Source organism: Excalfactoria chinensis, chromosome 4 (genome assembly GCF_039878825.1).
Source record: "Excalfactoria chinensis isolate bCotChi1 chromosome 4, bCotChi1.hap2, whole genome shotgun sequence".
In the NCBI taxonomy this organism is placed as follows: domain Eukaryota; kingdom Metazoa; phylum Chordata; class Aves; order Galliformes; family Phasianidae; genus Excalfactoria; species Excalfactoria chinensis.
In genome coordinates, this window is record NC_092828.1 from 33,651,069 (window position 1) to 33,668,313 (window position 17,245).

Sequence of the window (17,245 nt, forward strand, 5' to 3'; positions counted from 1 at the left end):
CTCTTTCCGTATGCACAATGAAAAATAAATGAGAAGTATTTCTTTCTCCTCCTTTTTCTTGACACTTTGGAAAAGATTGATCTGTTCCTGTATAATGTGATGTTTGTCTTGTATTTGGGTTTTCGTACGGAGATGAGGAGTGTCGTTCCCCATGGAAACAAAAGCCTTACAATTTTTTTTCTTAAGCAAAAACAATAAAAGCAATGTTTAAAATTTATGAGAGGAGAATCAGCTGAAAATCTTTATGGAGGGCTTTTTTTCTTCTCACGAGAAGCCGAATTTTACTTAATTAAAAACACTGTAGAAGAAAGGTATAATTCATCCCTTTCAAAATACATAGTTATGAGAAGACAGAGATGTTATGCAGAAAACAGCCATCATAATTGTGCTTGCTATTGTATTCATTTGTGAAAAGAATAAGAAAATTGTTACTGCAATACTCCCATGAAGAAAGGTTGAGGGAACTGGGCTTGTTTATCTTGGAGAAGGCTCCAGGAAGACCTCATTTTGGCCTTCCAGTATTTGAAAGGAGTACATAAACAGGAGGGGAAATCGCCGTTTATGACGGTGGATAATGATAGAGCAAGGGGGAATGGTCTTAAACTGAGACAGAGGAGGTTTAGGTTAGATAATAGGAGGAAGTTTTTCACACAGAGGGTGGTGAAGCACTGGAACAGGTTGCCCAAGGAGGTTGTGGATGCCCCATTCCTGGAGGCTGTGGGATGTGGCTCTGGGCAGCCTGGTCTGGTGGTTGGCGACCCTGCACATAGCAAATGGGTTGAAACTAGATGATCATTGTGGTCCTTTTCAACCCAGGCCATTCTTTGATTCTATGACATGATTTTATGACATGATTAAATGTCCTATCATTAGAAGTAAGATTCTTGTTCTCGCTGATAATGCCAGGCATAACAAATTAATCCAGTACTTGTGTAGAATGCTACTGTTATTGTATCATTGTGATTCAGCATGTTTTAATAATGAATACTTTATTCTTGTTATTTTTCTTACCAGTCAATTCCTTTGTGATAGTTGTTCCCATTGAAGAACTGAACTTCTTCGAAAGTTTTTGGGCTAGGGAGATTACTGATGATAGAAGGATGCATCAGAAGAAATAAATAAAGTGCTGTTGTTCCTACAACAACACAGAGATGTCATTAGGATACATTACAAAAAACACCAAACAACTACCACTGACATAATTGATTTAAAAAAGTACTTCTAACTCAGTTCATCAAGAGATCTACTAGAAAATTTTTCTTTTACCTATTTGTGAAAGGGGTATGTAGGCACAAGCTACTTCCAGATGAAGTGGGGAATATGTGTAGATTTTTTCCAAGGAGGCACAGTGTATTTTATCTGCACTGTCTACCTGCCGACAAACCTACAAATAATAAGTGTGCTCTAAAATCCCCATAATTTTTTGTTGTTATTTATTGGTTAGAAAAAAACAAACAGAAATGTTATTCAATACAAAGTGAAATTTCTGGAGAATGTGTCTTCCAAATTACTCTTCAAAGATTTTATGCTATGCGAGCTATCACTGGACCATGAATCAAGACCTTCTGCCTCTTTGTCACTGTCACAGCATCTCTATATAATCTTGGGTTATTCATTTATTTCCCTGCCTCAATATCCACTTTCTGTAAAATGTCAACAATAACAGCTAGCTTGGGAGTGGGAATATGTGGTTAATTTAAATAATGCTGAGACCCCCAAAGGAGGCCTGCAAAGAGGTAAATGTGTTCACTGACAATTAGGGTCTCAAACAACGAAGAAACAATTTGTCAAAGAACTTTATAACAAACTTAACTTACGAAACCCTGACATCATATTTCTTTATGGTGGATGTTTGCACTGCCTTTTCCTGCACTGTCTTATTACCAGTGGGTGGAAGTCAGCAGTGAAATTAGATGTGCACAGCCATCAAGTACCAGCTTTGTAAGTGCCACAACACCCTATTTCAACAAGGCAGGTGTACACATAGATGTTTGTGGCTTGGATGGGGCTGCCATCAGCAACTGTGTTTTCCTGGGGTTGCTGGGATTTCTGCCTTTTGGCTGCCAGCAAGAGCCAGCTCTGGATGAGCAAATGGGGATGAGCTCGTGCTTCTTCCCGAAAGCAAATCAACCAGAAGTTACTGCCAAAATAATCCATCCTCATATCTTATAAAGTGTTTTCAGTTTTTGGAAAGAAGATCATAATTGAAGGCAACAAATAAATCATAATCTGAGCCTTCCCTGTTCAAACAAATACAGCATTGGGAAAGATTAACAATACCCATTAGAATAGACACCACTGGGAAATTTTGGTGCCACTCCCTTACCAGACTTCTGATAGCAGTGGCTGGTAGTGGAAAGAGAATGCAGTATTACCATTCATACCATTCTCTCTCTCTGTTGGAGGTGGAGGAGTTACTATCTGAATCCTATATGGACGAGAAATTCATTTTCTACAGCAGGGAAATGGTCTCAGTTTACACACATATATACAAATCTGGGATTTAGTTCAGATTACAAATTAATTGTTTCTTACCTGTTTTCTGGGGTCCTATCACAAGAAATTTGGGTAGGTGGTCACAAGTTTTGTCTCTGGGCCAAATATCTCTGTGTCGTTTGTCATCACATGGATTCTGAAGAAGAGTTGTGGCACATCGTGACAAAGACATCCTAAACATTTTGCATGCATATGAGACTTCGAAGAATCTAAATCTTACACATTAATACCAGAGCCTTACATAAAAACAGTAAAAACCCAAAGTATTGCACTTGGGTTGAAGCAATCTCAGCTATGTGTAAAGACTGAAAGAAGAACTAATTGAGAGCTGCTGAAAAATACATGAAAAGCTTGACAAGAACCATCAATGCATGCTTGCAGCCCAGAAAACAAACTATATTCTGGGCTGCATCAACAGAGGGATGGCCAGAAGGGAGAGGGAGGTGATTGACTCTGTTCTGCCCTTGTTAGGCCCCATCTGGAGTCTTGTGTCCAGGAATGAGGCTGCCAGTACAAAAAGGATTTGGAGCTGTTGGAGCAGGTGCAGAGGAGGGCCACAGAGATTGTCAGAGGACTGGAGTGCCTATGAAGAAAGATTGAGGGAGCTGGGCTAGTTCAGCCTGGAGAAGAGAAGGCTCTGGGGAGACCTCATTGTGGCCTTCCATTACTTAAAGGGAGCTTTCCAGTACCTAAAGGGAAGATAAGGTTAGATGTTAAGAGGAAGTTCTCTACGCGGAGGGTGGTCACAGACTGCCCAGAGAAGCTGTGGAATGTCCCATCCCTGGAGGTGCTCAGAGCCAGGTTGTATGGGGCCCCAGGGCAGCCTGATCTAGTGGGTGGCAGCCCTGGCCGTGGCAGAGGGGGTTGGAACTAGGTGGTCATTGAGGTCCCTTCTAATATGATTCATTCTATGATTCCATGATTCCCATAAGATTTTATTCCTCACAGATATTGAGCTCATTGGTAGGAATCCCTGGAAACCGTTCCATTGAACTGGGCACCAGAGTTTCCAGGTATACAGAGATTAATCTCCTTGATAACTTTCAGGACGGGTCCTTACAGGACCCCAGTGAAATCAGGAAAGCTGAATGGCTCTGTGAAATCTTGAAGTATTGGTTTCAAAATCCACACCTTATGAGACTACCGTGTTTCCTTCTCTCCATTAGTCTGGTGCTTTTCATCAGCTTAGAGCCTGTGGGCATTTAGACAAGCATGTGTGTTGTCCTTCTGACAAAAATTAAATGTGTGTATAATGGTTTTACATGACTGAGGATTAAGTTCAGTCATTAGAGAAAAAAAAAAAAAAAGAAAAAAAGAAAAAGAAAAGAAATATTAAACCATTGATTTAATCAAGTTTTCATTTGAAGTTAAAATGGAAACCTCTGTTTGAATAGCTTTGAGGCATTACTTTCAAAGGTGATGAAATGGTTTCAGATGCATAGTACTCTTAGTACCAATTTTAATTTACATAAGAACCCAAAAGGAAGGCAGAATAGAAATGTGGGATATTACTCATCATCATCTTATCTTTTTACTGCCCATGAATGCAAAATAAAAATGTGTGAACAAAAGACCCCACAGGAAAGGTTAGGACTTATCCTGCTTTTGGATAATATTGTCTGGTAATAGGAGATACAGTTTGCTAGTAAAGAAAGTTAGCAAAATATAATGGAGAAAATCATTAAATGATGTGAATCACTGCGGCTCCACTAAACTCAATGGGAATATTGCTGATTTATACTTCTTTTGCATCTGGGCCAAAAATAATAGCAAGATTTTCTGCTCCTTTGTATAAGCATAAGCCTGATAAAACTGCTTGGATCTCAATGGTGTCACTCTGGATTTAAGCCCGCATAGCTAAAAGCACAGTGTGGCACATCATACTCTGAGTAAGAGAAGAGTCAGCCATGTACAACTATTGGGAAATTAACAGTGTAGAGATTACAAGCAGCACTGTTGTGCATTTGCAACAGAGATAGAAAATAGCCATTTGAGGACTGTGTGGAAACCCCTTTCCATTCCTAAAATAGCAGCCCATTCTACAGCACTGACCCCTATGTCCTTCCCTTCTCCTCATTTCTTTAGTGAAGGAGGTTCAAGTGGTATGAAATCCTTACAGCTGTTTGCATTGATAGGCACAATGGACCTGTGCTGTTTGCCTTGGGGTAGCTCTTGCTACGGGCTGTCTGCACTCATCTTGCTGGCAGTGCACGGTAATTAGTTAACACACTGTAATGCATCAGCAAACATGCAGATAAAAGGGGAAGGAGCTTTTGCACATGTAGTTGCTTTTAACATGCCTGATTTGGGGTGAGTTGAAAAATAACTTTTAAATGTGAATTAGGCCTTTTACTTTTTATTTTTATTTTTACAGGAACAGATTCTTTTTTATTTTATTTTATTTTATTTTATTTTATTTTATTTTATTTTATTTTATTTTATTTTATTTTATTTTATTTTATTTTATTTTATTTTATTTTATTTTATTTTATTTTATTTTTATTTTTGACAAGCAATGTAACTGGAAGCAGGGAGAGGTCAGGACATTACCTGCCAAAGGGGGTCCGTCTGCTCAGGGAAGAGCTCAAAGTACTTGTGTGCCAGCTGGATGGGTGGCAGTGTCTGCAATTGCAGGTTGGTCGAGCTCTTCACAAAGTTGGCCAGGTTTGAAAAGGTGTACAGCCCCAGGCGGTCATTCCCATAATTAGACAAATGGGTCATGAAGATGCTGATCTGGGAGAGCAGAGAAACCTTTTAGTCAGAGCAAGGGCAGGCATGCCAAACTCTCTCACAGACACTCAAAAACAATAGAAGAGGAAAATGTTAAGCCAGTCCTACTTCCAAGCCTCTCTGCCAGCTTCAAGTCTAGACATAGTTGCATTTGTGCCATGTCTTCAAAATCCCCCCTCTCACCTCAAAGATTCCCTGTCTCCATTCAGGAGACGTATTCAGGATTCTTTATTCTTCCATTTTGATTTCTTTTTTCAAACTGCATCAAAGTTGTTTCTTGCACAACCCCTGCTTGCTTCCTCATCCCTGCACCAGGGCCTATGAGTTCAAGTCATACACACGGCTGGGCCCACCACCAGTTTCCTGGATCATCAGCTCTTGCTCCTTAGAAAGCATTAATTTCAGAGCTGCAGTTTACAGGACTAACACTAAAATCTGACAGATTGTCTGCCTCATTCAAACTGAGTTTTAACTCTAACACTAAAATCTGACTAATAGACTGTCTCCTCCAACTGGGTTGGCCAGTTTGTTTTAAATGGTGTGGCTGTAGAAAGATAAAATGTTCTGAAATGTAAAACTTTCAAGCATTTATAGATTATGATATCTCAAGTAAATATCAATGCCATTGATTTCTTCTTAAAGGCATTAAAACTTCTGTCTGTTTATCAGTCTTTTTATAGTTCTCCTTTGCATGGAGAAATTTGCTTTGTAGATCTCATCATTTATTTCCCAAGGATAAAGAGAAGAATTTGTAAGAATAATGTGCAGAATATATTTCCAAGTATTTTCTTTATATGAAGTGATTAAAATCAGTTTCAGTGCTGCAAAGGCCCCAGTTTATCTGTAGATTGTGATTATTTAGCTTTCTGAAGAAGCTGTCAAACAGGGTATTGTTACTTAGCTGTTTTGCTCAGTAGATTGGCCTCAGATATGGTGCACAGTGACAATAGAATTTAATTACACTGTTATGGAGAAATAGCATCATATTGATAACTATTGTATATGTGTATGTATCTATATAAAACCATATCATACTTTAAGGAGGCCTTAATGTGAAGTAAAAGTTAGGGGTATAATGACAGTTTACAGCAAACCTCAAAATATGGTGGTGGGGAAAATGGTGTATTGCCATCCTCACTCAATGCAACAGTTTTGGCAAAGGTAAAATTGAGCACTGGATTGTGTACTCAATGGTCAGCTGGTAATGCATCCAGAGTCCATAAGTTTCACTTTTCCTCAAGTCTTGTGAGCCTATCACAACTGTGACAGATGAAGAATCCATACAAGGGCAGTGTTTCCTTACATATGAAGCACTTCTTTATGTGAAGTTTGGAATATCTTCACATGAGAGGTATTTTTGGATGACCTTTAATGGGAACACTTCTTCATGCTACAGTGGACTCCTGAAGCCCAAAAGCAAAATGTGGTCTGAGCCAGACCCTTAATGAAGAAAAAGAATGCTGAGCAACACATGTTAGCTTCTAAAAAGAATCAGGTTCCACCACAACGACAATGTGTTCTGTTCTTGCTTTATACAGCCAGCTCACATGCACTCTGCAGCTCACAAACCCAGATCCATTTGCTTTCAGGTTGGTCTGGACTTAGTAGAGGGGAATAGGCTTAGCACTCCATTTCCTAGCTTTTTTATGCCTCATTTGAGTTATGGAGCTGGGCTGTAAAGCCTTGGGAGTGTTTGGTTGAAGACTGAGAAATGACCAGTGTGCTAAACCTCTTAGGCTACCTGCATTAGCCCATGATGCAGCTCTGTAGGCAGGGATGAGTATATGCATCTGTGGGATTTTTTAGGTTCTGGAACACCTGAATGGGAAGAGATTAGTCACAAGTATTAGGGACTCCTGGTTCACAAGCTGCTTGCTTTACAACTGGATACCTAAGGCCAGGTGAGTCTCCCTTTGGGTGATTAGGAAGGGGAACTGATAGCAAAGCTGAAGGCTCATGGCATTGGGTGTGAGTTTACAAAGTCCTATGTGTGCTATAAGAAGGGAGAGGGTAGGCATATTTTCCTCTTCTCAGAGCTGTAGTAGGAGATCTGGTATGCTCAGATCTGTGAGGTTTCTGTCTCTGGCTGGTGGGAATTGTTTGTGTAATATTTTTGTGACCTGGGCATGGAAAAGGAAGATTTGTCTGCTATCTTTTGGGGTCAGCCCTGGGCTTGAGCTTTGGCTGCATACACTGTGGTCATAGTTATAGTGTGCTGTTCTGCCTTCCAAGATAATCAACCACAAGACAACAAGCCACATACTTCCCAGTTCTACCACTGTGCTCTGCTACCCTGGTGCTTTTTAAGTGGCAGCCCACAGTGTTGAAAACCTACCCATTAGTGTGTTATATTATTTATGAGTATTTTAGTACTTCTCTAAGGTGAAGATTAGTGGAGCTTAAGAGAAACTGCCCATCACGGCCTATTTGCAGTGTGTTTGCACAGTACTTGCTCTACTCCATGCAAGCTAACTTATTCTTTGCTCTTATTCTGTTCTGAGCCATCTTTGAGAAAAGACTGGATTATTGTCTTTCCTTCCACCTAATTTGGTGGAGTTCAGAGCCTATGTATCATATGACTGAATGTATTTAACAAAGCCAAACAATAAAATTGCCCTAGACTTCATGCTTTCCCATATGCTGTACCCAAGACACTTATAAACAAGATGGTGTTTCTTTTCCTTTGAATTTCTAGTCTGCTGGACCTTTTGTATCTGCTTCCCTATCCCCAATACAGACAAAAACAACAACAAAACAATCCACAAGTGAATCCGTTCTGGTTTATGCTCCTGTTCCTATAAACATGATAAGTGCTTCATACAAATTATTTAGAAACAATGAAAACACTTATAGGAAATCTTGATAGAGAAGATCATCTTGTCTCTAAGTGTTTTTTTTAAGTGCCAAAGCGTCTGTCAATGGTATTTAACATTATTGCAGCAATTTAATGCTATTGCAGCAAATAATGTAGGCACATAAATCTATAATTGCTATTCTGTTTATTTATACTTGAAATTGGGCAAGGTGTGTGCTACAATATACCTAGAGAAGATGGATTTCAGCTTATTTTAGTTATTTAGCTTCATTAGGTTGCTGTCCAGTCCAGAAGATCCTATTATCACTCCTTATGGTGTCAAGATATCTTAGATACCTCTTGATTTCTTTTGCTCCACTGATAATACTTGAAGTGGAGAATGCAAATGTGATGTATTATGCACTGATGAGACCATATCTGACTGCCATCGGTTTTCAAATATTTTGAGAGAAGTGTGAATGGTTATTAACTGATCATATTTAGAGCATGGATGGACACAAAGCTGTGTTTTCCTGCTGATGCTTCAATACAGAGCAATGTGCTGAGCAAGCACCATGCTGCTGTATGCCTTGGGGCTGGTACTGTGCTGCACAGCACAGTTGCACTGCTTTGCTGGTTGTGCTGTGCTGTTTTGATCGACACAGGAGGGATTCAGAATCAGTCTTGTGGGCAGGAGTGATGAAGCCAGTGAAAACTGCTTAATATCTCTTTCTCATAGCGCTCAGAGCAAAACTGGGGAATAAAAGAGAAAATACCATGTTTCTGTACTTTCCACGACACAAAGCAAGATACAACATGGGCTGACAACAACCAGAAGCCAGCACTTCATCACAGCGGGGTAATGCTTTTCAGAAGGAGGTATGGTACTGCTTGTGTGGCAGTGCAGTACAAAGGCAATAAATTACTTCAGATTCCTGGGGCTATGGGCCTGGCTGCATGGCATTACTCTTAGGGTTAAACTAGCATAAGCAATGTGTATCAGACAAATACTCAGAGAAGAGCTGAGTACAAGCTCTTGCTATTGACATACAGTTTATTGACGCTGGGATATGTGAGACAGGATTGGTTGTGAATTACTTTGCTGGGTGTTTTTCTCTGTGCAGTGCTAGAGCACAGACGAGAGTGATGTTCAGATGATTCTGTAGCTCGTACCAGTTCACCTCTCCCTTTGCTCCTGTTACTGGGTTCACTAATAATTTGAGATCTAAAAGAGAGATAATACTGAAAGTTTAAGTCAAAAAAGTTTTTGCTTTCCTCTTTCTGCGATCCACCCTCTGATTAGATCTTCCTTGCTGCCTCCCTCTCATGCTCCACAATATGTCTATCTCAAAATCACTTTCACTCCTTTTTAGTCAGGGCCCTTTTTTATTATTGAAGCATTTACTTTGTAATCTCTCATTTTATTGTATGCAGATAAGAAATATCTACAGCTTTTTAGCTGAAATCTGTGGCTTTCAAAATCTTGCATAGGAAAAGGGAATGCTGAGATTTACATTTTTCTGGTGGAAAAAATCGAGGCACAGAGGGGGTGGTATGATTTGCAAAGAATTAATTGGGAAGCTAATGAAAGATTTGGAATGGGAAACCAGATAACCTTTGATCCAGCTCTATGTCTGCTGTACAGAAAGACGGGCACTGTCTCTTTTGAAGAAGAGGATTGCGATCAGGTTCATTTTGAAAGGCTGGATTTCTCTGTATATATCTAAGTAACAAATACCTGGGGTCAGCATTTCAAAGGCAATGAAATTGCTTTTAAACCTGTCCTCCATTTAGGGAGAAATGAGTTAACATGCAGTCCTCTTCCCCAGGAGCAGGGGACAGCTGCTTTAAGGGGGATTCATGACAATAACTTCGCCAGGGCAAGTTCAGGTTGGATATTAGGAAGAACTTCTTTACAGAAAGGGTGGTTAGGTACTGGAATAGGCTCCCCAGGGAGGTGGTTGAATCGCCATCCCTGGATGTGTTTAAGAACCGTTTGGATGTGGTACTCAGGGATATGATTTAGCAGAGGTTGGTTTTTTTTTTTTTGTTTTTTTTTTTTTTTTTTTTTTTTAGAGATGGGGTACTGGTTAGGCTGCGGTTGGACTTGATGATCTTCAAGGTCTTTTCCAACCTGGATAATTCTATGATTCTATGAGCTTCTATGCATTTTTTTATTTTTATGAAGTTACATAAAATCTTCATGCAATCTTTAATCCTGCTTTTTGTTGTTCAACACTGTAGCTGCTCAAATGGATGCAGGACCAATTGGCCCCATCTGGGATGATGGAGCTACCACTCAACAGTAAGGCAAGAGCAGCTGCTGGGACTGCTACAGCTTTGCTAGTCCCCCTGTGTGGGGCAACCCACATAGATCTTCCAGGAGCATCCCATTTATACCTGTATTAAATGGGAATGAATGGAGGGATGTAGGCTACAGGCTGGATGGAAATTATGTTTTGTGATTGCTTCTTCTGGAGAAGAGGAGGCTCACTGGAGATCTTACTGCTCTCTACAACTCCCTGTAAGGAGGTTGTGGTGAGGTGGGTGTTGATACTTTCTCCCAGGAAATACTGATAGAATGAGAGGGAAAGACACCATGTTGTGCCAGGGGAGGTTCAAACTGGATATTAGGAAAAAGCTTGCTTGAAGGAGTGGTTGGGAACTGGAATAGGCTGTCTAGGGAGGTGGTGGAATCACTGTCCCTGAAAGTATTCAAGAACTGTGTGTAAGTAGCACTGAGGAACATATGGTTTACTGAGCCATATTGGTAGTAGGTGGGTGGTTGGATGAGATGATGGTCTTTTCCAACCTTGGTGATTCTATGATTCTATTTTATATTTGTTAGAATTCTTTTTCCTCTTGGTTTCTGATGCCTACTCTGTTAACACTTCAAGTAGATTGTCTGTAACTTTTCTGTAAGAAAGATGTTTGAGGACAGCAGCAGTCCTAAATTTTTCAGACTAACTGCAGTTAATCTGCAATTCTAGTGGGAAAATCATGTTTTTATTCTGTTAGTCTGCATGGGGAGAGGGAAAAAGGATGTTCATAAACTCATTAAGGTTGGAAAGACCAATAAGATCATCCGTTCCAACTGTCAACCCACGCTTGTGTCTGCTGTAGACCATGATGCTCAGTGCAACATCTATCTTCTTGAACACCTCCTTGTCTGGCAACTCCACCACCTCCTTGGGAAGCCTGTTCCAGTGTCTGACCACCCTTTCACAGAGGAAATTCTTCCTAATATCCAACCTGAGCCTCCTCAGCACAACTTGTGGCTATTCCCTCCTGTCCTATCACTGTTCACTGGGAGAAGAGACTGACGCAACCTCCTTTCAGGGAGTTGTGGAGGGCAGTAAGATCTCCTTTGAGTTCCTCTTCTCCAAACTAAACAATGCCACTTAAGGTTGCTAACAGTAAATGAAGATTCTTTTGAGCAGTTCTTTGGGGGGCATATGGGGTCCAAGGGAAAGCAGAAGCAGAGCTGGTGGATATTTTTCTCTGCCTTTGGTGGATTCTCTACTTTTGGTAGCGCTTTTAATTCAGTTGATGCAGGCTTTACTTCATTTGGTTCACTGGGGCATACATGTCTTGCTTTGTTCTCCTCTGTCATTTGGGAGCAGTGGAATGGGTAACTTCAAATCAGTACCAACTTCAACTAAAATACTTAATGGCAGAAAAATTACCACACAGAACTGTTGAGAATGTTTTACATCTCCATCTGACACGATCCAACAGAATCTACATCTTACATCTGGTTATTTACCAGCTTCTCTGCTTCTAAGTCATAATATTTGGGTAGCCTGTTATTAACAAACCTGAACCGTTGTGACCTGTGACAGCTGAGCATTCAAGCTGTTCCTCCAGAGCAGTGAAGCTGTCAGCAGCTCTCAAGCAATTCCTGGCTGCTCCAGCAGGGAACAGGCGGCTGGCAGCTCCTGCTGTATTTCCAAGCACAGTCAGGTGACAAAACATTGTTCTTCCCCCGCTAATCTCACAAGCAATGGGTAATCAGTGTGAGTGCAGACCTCTAGGGGAGCACTCTGGGAGAGGATAAAGTACAGTGATATCTGGATTAGCTAGTAGGGTGAGTGGCTTGTTTCAAAACTATTAAATAGAAACCCATGATTTGAAGTGCAGAGAAACTGTGCTCTGTACTGCAAGTTAATGCCCTTTGTCCATCAGCACCATCCTATTTACCTATTATTGTATAATCTGGATGTTTGTTTACTTTTGTAAGTGCAAAACTTAGTGTAGTCTTAACTAAAAGCACTCATAGCTATGTTATAATGTACCTGAGTAACACACATTGGTTGAATTTTTTTAATGTTAACAATTGCTTAGTTTAGTAACATGCAGAATGATAGTGAGAATAATTGTCACAGTGCCCAGCAGAAATATTTTTTAAAGCTAATGAATTATTAGCAATATGCAAACTCTTGGTAATACTGTGTTATGTATTTGAGTTTCTGGTTAAGTCTTCCAGTTTATACTGCAGGATATAAAGATAATTAGATTTAGAAGCTTTACCCTTTAACACAACATTATCAAGGAGTCCATGCTAAGCACAATGATAAAGCATCAGAGAAAAGTCTGACTATGGTAGTGTACCTGGACATGGGAATTCAGGTGTGTTTTTTGCTACAGATACAAACAACATCAGGTATACTGAAAAACACAGCCTCACCTATACTAATTCTGTCATGTCAGCTTGTGTTCAGGCTTACCTACAGGATCCTTGGTTGTGACTCTGTGCTACTGCAATGCCAGAAAAATTGCACTATCTTGTTAGGAAACATTTGCAGCAGAGTTCATGCCTTTGACTTGCTTTTCTGCCTGCAAGTTTTTGAGCAATGACAGTTTACTTGTCTCTAGAAGGCACTAGGATGCTGGTCTGCTCTAAGCCATCAATTTATATTTGCCTTTTTGGGAGGATCATCCCAGAGAACTGCAAACCTCTGTAGATCTTGCAGTGTAGATGTGGCTTAAAGAAGAAGTTTGCAAAAGATGCAGAACTCTAGTGGGATTTTTATCCTGGCTGAGTGATCCACGTCATACTTGCAGCCTCCAGGTAGCTATGACAATCCCATTACCTTCATTTTTCAGGGACTTAAATTCCTTAGTATATAAGACATCAAGAATGTGAGTTCTCTGAATGCCAAAGAGCAAAGTGACTTCCTAAAGCAGGGCTCAGTTGCTTTCAGACTGCTGTCCTTATTGTGCATGTGTTTGTTTACTACAGGATTTTGTTCACCCTAAACATGCAGCTTTGAGTGCAGGAATGTTTGATATTTCACTTCAAATCTGCACCTTTAGAAGGTGAGGATGAGTCCTGATTTAAATCCCTCACCCTGACTGTGCTGTTTGTATAGGAGCTGATATTAAACAAGGCTTCTTCCTGTGTGTTTCACAGAAGCTTTGTGTTCCACAGCCACTCAGGTCCTTGCTATCTTTATTTTGTAGTAATATCTATCATAAAGTTTGCATTCTGCTTGAGAATAACATGCCCACATCTAGAACAAATTCCTGGAAAATGGGCCATTAGTGCTCCAGCATCCAGCTAAAGTATGCCACAACAAACCTCCCTGTTATTGTAGCATGTTGGGAATTAAGTAACCGTAGGATAGTTTTGGGTTGGAAAAGACCACAAAGAAAAGATCTAGTCCAAACAATCCATTGCCACCATGCCCAGTGAACTATCCCCCAAAGTGCCATACTGTCTGTCTTAACGCAAATACTTGAAGCAGTGCCTATCCATAAATCCATGCTTCTTGTGGTGAAAGTCATACAAAAAGCTTCTGTTCAAATTATGTGCTCTGTCTTATCTTAACAGCCAGTCAGTAATACGTAGAAGCAATTTTCCCTCTTAGGTTCCTTCCTCCTGCTTTTGCTGATGCATTACCCCTTTGCTGGGAAGCCCAGGGGTCAAGATAGGTCTTGCACAGGTCTCCTCCTCTAAGAGAAACTTGTTTGCACCATCTTTAGCAGCTTTCCCTCTTGCTTATGTGCCTCTTGAATGAAATTTAGCAAGAGGGAGTGAATTCATGTGAAATAAACTAAATTAAATGCTGTTCATATTGGGAGATGAGTGGTGCAAGCATCCTTTCTTGTAGAAAGTTGTAGTGTTTACTGCTCTTCTCTGTTCCTCTTGCATGAATGTTTCCCAGAAAAAAGAATTTGCTCTTCTGTCTTTTTTCATTGTGCTTAGAAAATGCTATGCAGTTGCTCCAAGAGCAGGCTCTCATAATTGGATCTAGATGGTAGCATGTTGTATTTCTGAATGTGTAAATGGTATGTCATGGCTGAGAAATGCAAAACTGTCAAGTGTCCATTTACTAATACGAAGTAGCTCTATGCTAGGCTGACCACAGAAATACCTCTTTCAATTTCGAGTGTTCAATGTATTTCACATCCTGACAGCCTCCTATTATGAATTGCAGACTTTTCTTGTACCTTATGAGCCAGAGCCCCATTCACTGATAATGAATCCCAGAATGCTGAGCCCTTAATGCAGCTGTTTGTGCAATTGCACAAAAAGGAAGCTGGAACTGAGAGTTTTGTGTTGACAAAGCACTAATTTTAATAATGACAAATTGTTTCTCTAGAATTCAGCACTATTCATATTCATGGCCCTTCTGCTACTAAGCAAAGTCATCCACATGCCTGAAAATTACATTTAAATAAAAACCAAAAAAAATCAAACAACTTTAACTCTATTTCCCCTTCTCACATCTCTTTCTCTTAGAATTCTTGACAGGATAATCAAATATTTTCCAAATGTAGTATCTCTAAAAGAAGCAACAAAAGCAGTGTTTAGGAAGTAGCGCTTTTCCCTTTGAAGGCAAAACAAAAATGTTGAATGGCACTTTATTTCCCATGCCCCTATTTATTACAGTGGCTATATTCCATCCTAAGTGTTTCCAGTGATGGGAAGGGAAGCTGTTGTTGATCAGTGGTAGTACATGGCTTTGGTAGAACTATACGAATGCTGCAGTGTTTCTATGTTGTTCTAAAATTCCCTATTCAAAAAGGAAAAGCTTTCTACTTTTCCATTATTTAGTTGATATGGTTGCATAAATTATTAACATAAAATTCATGTGCTTTCCTGTTCTATTCCCTATGCAAGTAACGTTGCTATGCTTGTTTCTTATTTTAATCTTCTAATATCTACTGAGTCTCACTTCTTACTTAAAGATTAATCATCATATTTCAATACAACAACCATCTCCTGTGTTATATATCGTTTTGATACTCCCAGTGCCTGTAGTCCTAGATGAAGGAATTTAGTTAGACGGTTCCACTCCATTATTTTGTAACTCCTATAATTATTTTTTCATTACTTTTGCAGGCTCTGACAGTATGCCCTTAAAAAAAATAGCCCCACCAAAAATGGGGGGAGGGGAATAGCCCTGATGCTTTTGACTTTATTCAATCAGTGCAGAACTGTATTAGAGTGGAGAAAGTAAATGAATTTCTTTGTCTGTTCATTTGTCATACTTGTATAAGGGATCAGCAGTACATCTAACTGTGGCTGAACTCCAATGAAATCTGTGCAAATGTGATGCTACAAGTTACATCTGTGGGCTCTGTCAAGTCTTGGCAAAAGTCTAGAGCAATTACATCCTTCTGTTATAAGAAAATATTTACATTTTAAGGTGAACTTCATGAAATGGGGATTTTCTTTGTTGCCATCTATGTTTTCTTATAGAAAACGTTTCCTTAAGCTATAAACTTCCTCTCTGAAAGAAAAATGTATTCAGTTTAGGCTCAAGAATAAACCCGACTTCAAATTTAAAACATGAACCAGATGAAAAAGGACATGGGCTATTGTCTCAAGTCAGATTTGTACACCAAGACTTTCTGAAAGAATAATGAAAGTGTCATTAAAGAAACAGCTCCGAAGTCTCTGATGGTTCTAGTCTTCAGATTTTAGAGATGATCAAAGAGTTTGTATAAGGAGATAGATATCAATTTCTCATTTCCTTGCCTGTGTACTTTGTGTGTTCTTTAACTCCTATCAAGCAACAACATAATGCTAGTTGAGGCTGTCATCTCCTTAGTCATAATCCTCTGCAGATGAAATTCAGTATAGCTTCAATTATTTTGTGCCAATTAATTTGAATATTCCTTGACATCAAGGATACCTAACTATATCCCACGCTGACTGGCTTTATTTACAGCAAATTGTGAAGTTCTCCCTATTACTGCATTGAGGATAGCCTTCCTTACTGTTAATAATGCCCCAGCTCTCTCCTGGTGCATTGTCACGGCAGAAGGGTTGATCTGAGCCAGCAGGTGAATGACCATCCTGGGTCAGCATTAGCCTGAGTCCTTCCCAGTGCATTGGAGTGGACGGCTGTAGGCAGCATTACATAGTGCTCTTACAAGCTCTGCCTTCACCACAGCATATCTGAAAATTTTAAATAACTGTAAATAATCCCCTTATTTTGTATTATAAAGGAAGAGGGAAAGGAGTATTGTGTCAGCCTTGTTCTTTATGAAGCAGAATGGGTTGAAAAGGGCTGCAGATATAGGAAGGCCTTGTGTTAGCCAAATTGCTGGGCCTTGGTTTGTCTTCTGTTTGGGCAGGTGGAGGAGGGCAGCCCTGCCCAACCACATGGAAATGGTGAGGTGGGCTAGGCCCCCACCCTGGGCTGCTGTCTACTTCTTTGTCTGAAGTCTACACTTTTAGATCTCAAGCAATGTTGCCCAGGTGAAAGGGACTGTGCACAAAGTCTTATGTTCTGCATTCTGCTCTGCAATGTGGGGCAGGGCTGAAGAGGACAACACATATCCAGGCAAGGGTTGTTAGGTGGTGTTAAAGACCTATTGATTTAATTAGTTGGTGGATTTTATATGAATGAATAAATTTAGAGCAGCTTTGTATGGGAGAGACTCCCTTGTATGGGGAGACCCATACATTCAGATAAACCTCAGTGCTCAGTCTGGAGCCATGAGTATCAACTAGCCTGGGTGCCAAACACTAAGCTTTTTTACTTTACCCTTACTGTTTTCCCACTTCCTAGCCTTATTTCTAGGAAGGGAACAGCTTTGTCCCTTGTTTGTGTATGGTTGTTCTTAAATGTCTGATAGCTAATTAAATAAAATTAAATAATGACATATTTTAGTAGCATGTAGATATTGCAGACAATCCAGGAGGGATCAGTTTTTAGCGTAGATTTAATATCTTTGCAATGAAACTAATTATTTCTGAAATTTGGAGAA

At 39.9% G+C, this 17,245-nt stretch overlaps 1 protein-coding gene across 1 annotated transcript in view; it reads right to left on the reverse strand.

Annotated features, from left to right (window-relative positions):
• LOC140251865 (bifunctional heparan sulfate N-deacetylase/N-sulfotransferase 4) overlaps positions 1-17,245 on the reverse strand; it is a 108,291-nt gene that overhangs the window by 14,089 nt on the left and 76,957 nt on the right. The window contains exons 7-9 of the mRNA XM_072336025.1: positions 5,047-5,229; positions 2,536-2,632; positions 1,012-1,135 (exon numbers count right to left, since the gene is read on the reverse strand). Of these exons, the coding sequence (XP_072192126.1) occupies positions 1,012-1,135; positions 2,536-2,632; positions 5,047-5,229 (404 nt within the window). The remainder of the gene's footprint in view (positions 1-1,011; positions 1,136-2,535; positions 2,633-5,046; positions 5,230-17,245) is intronic.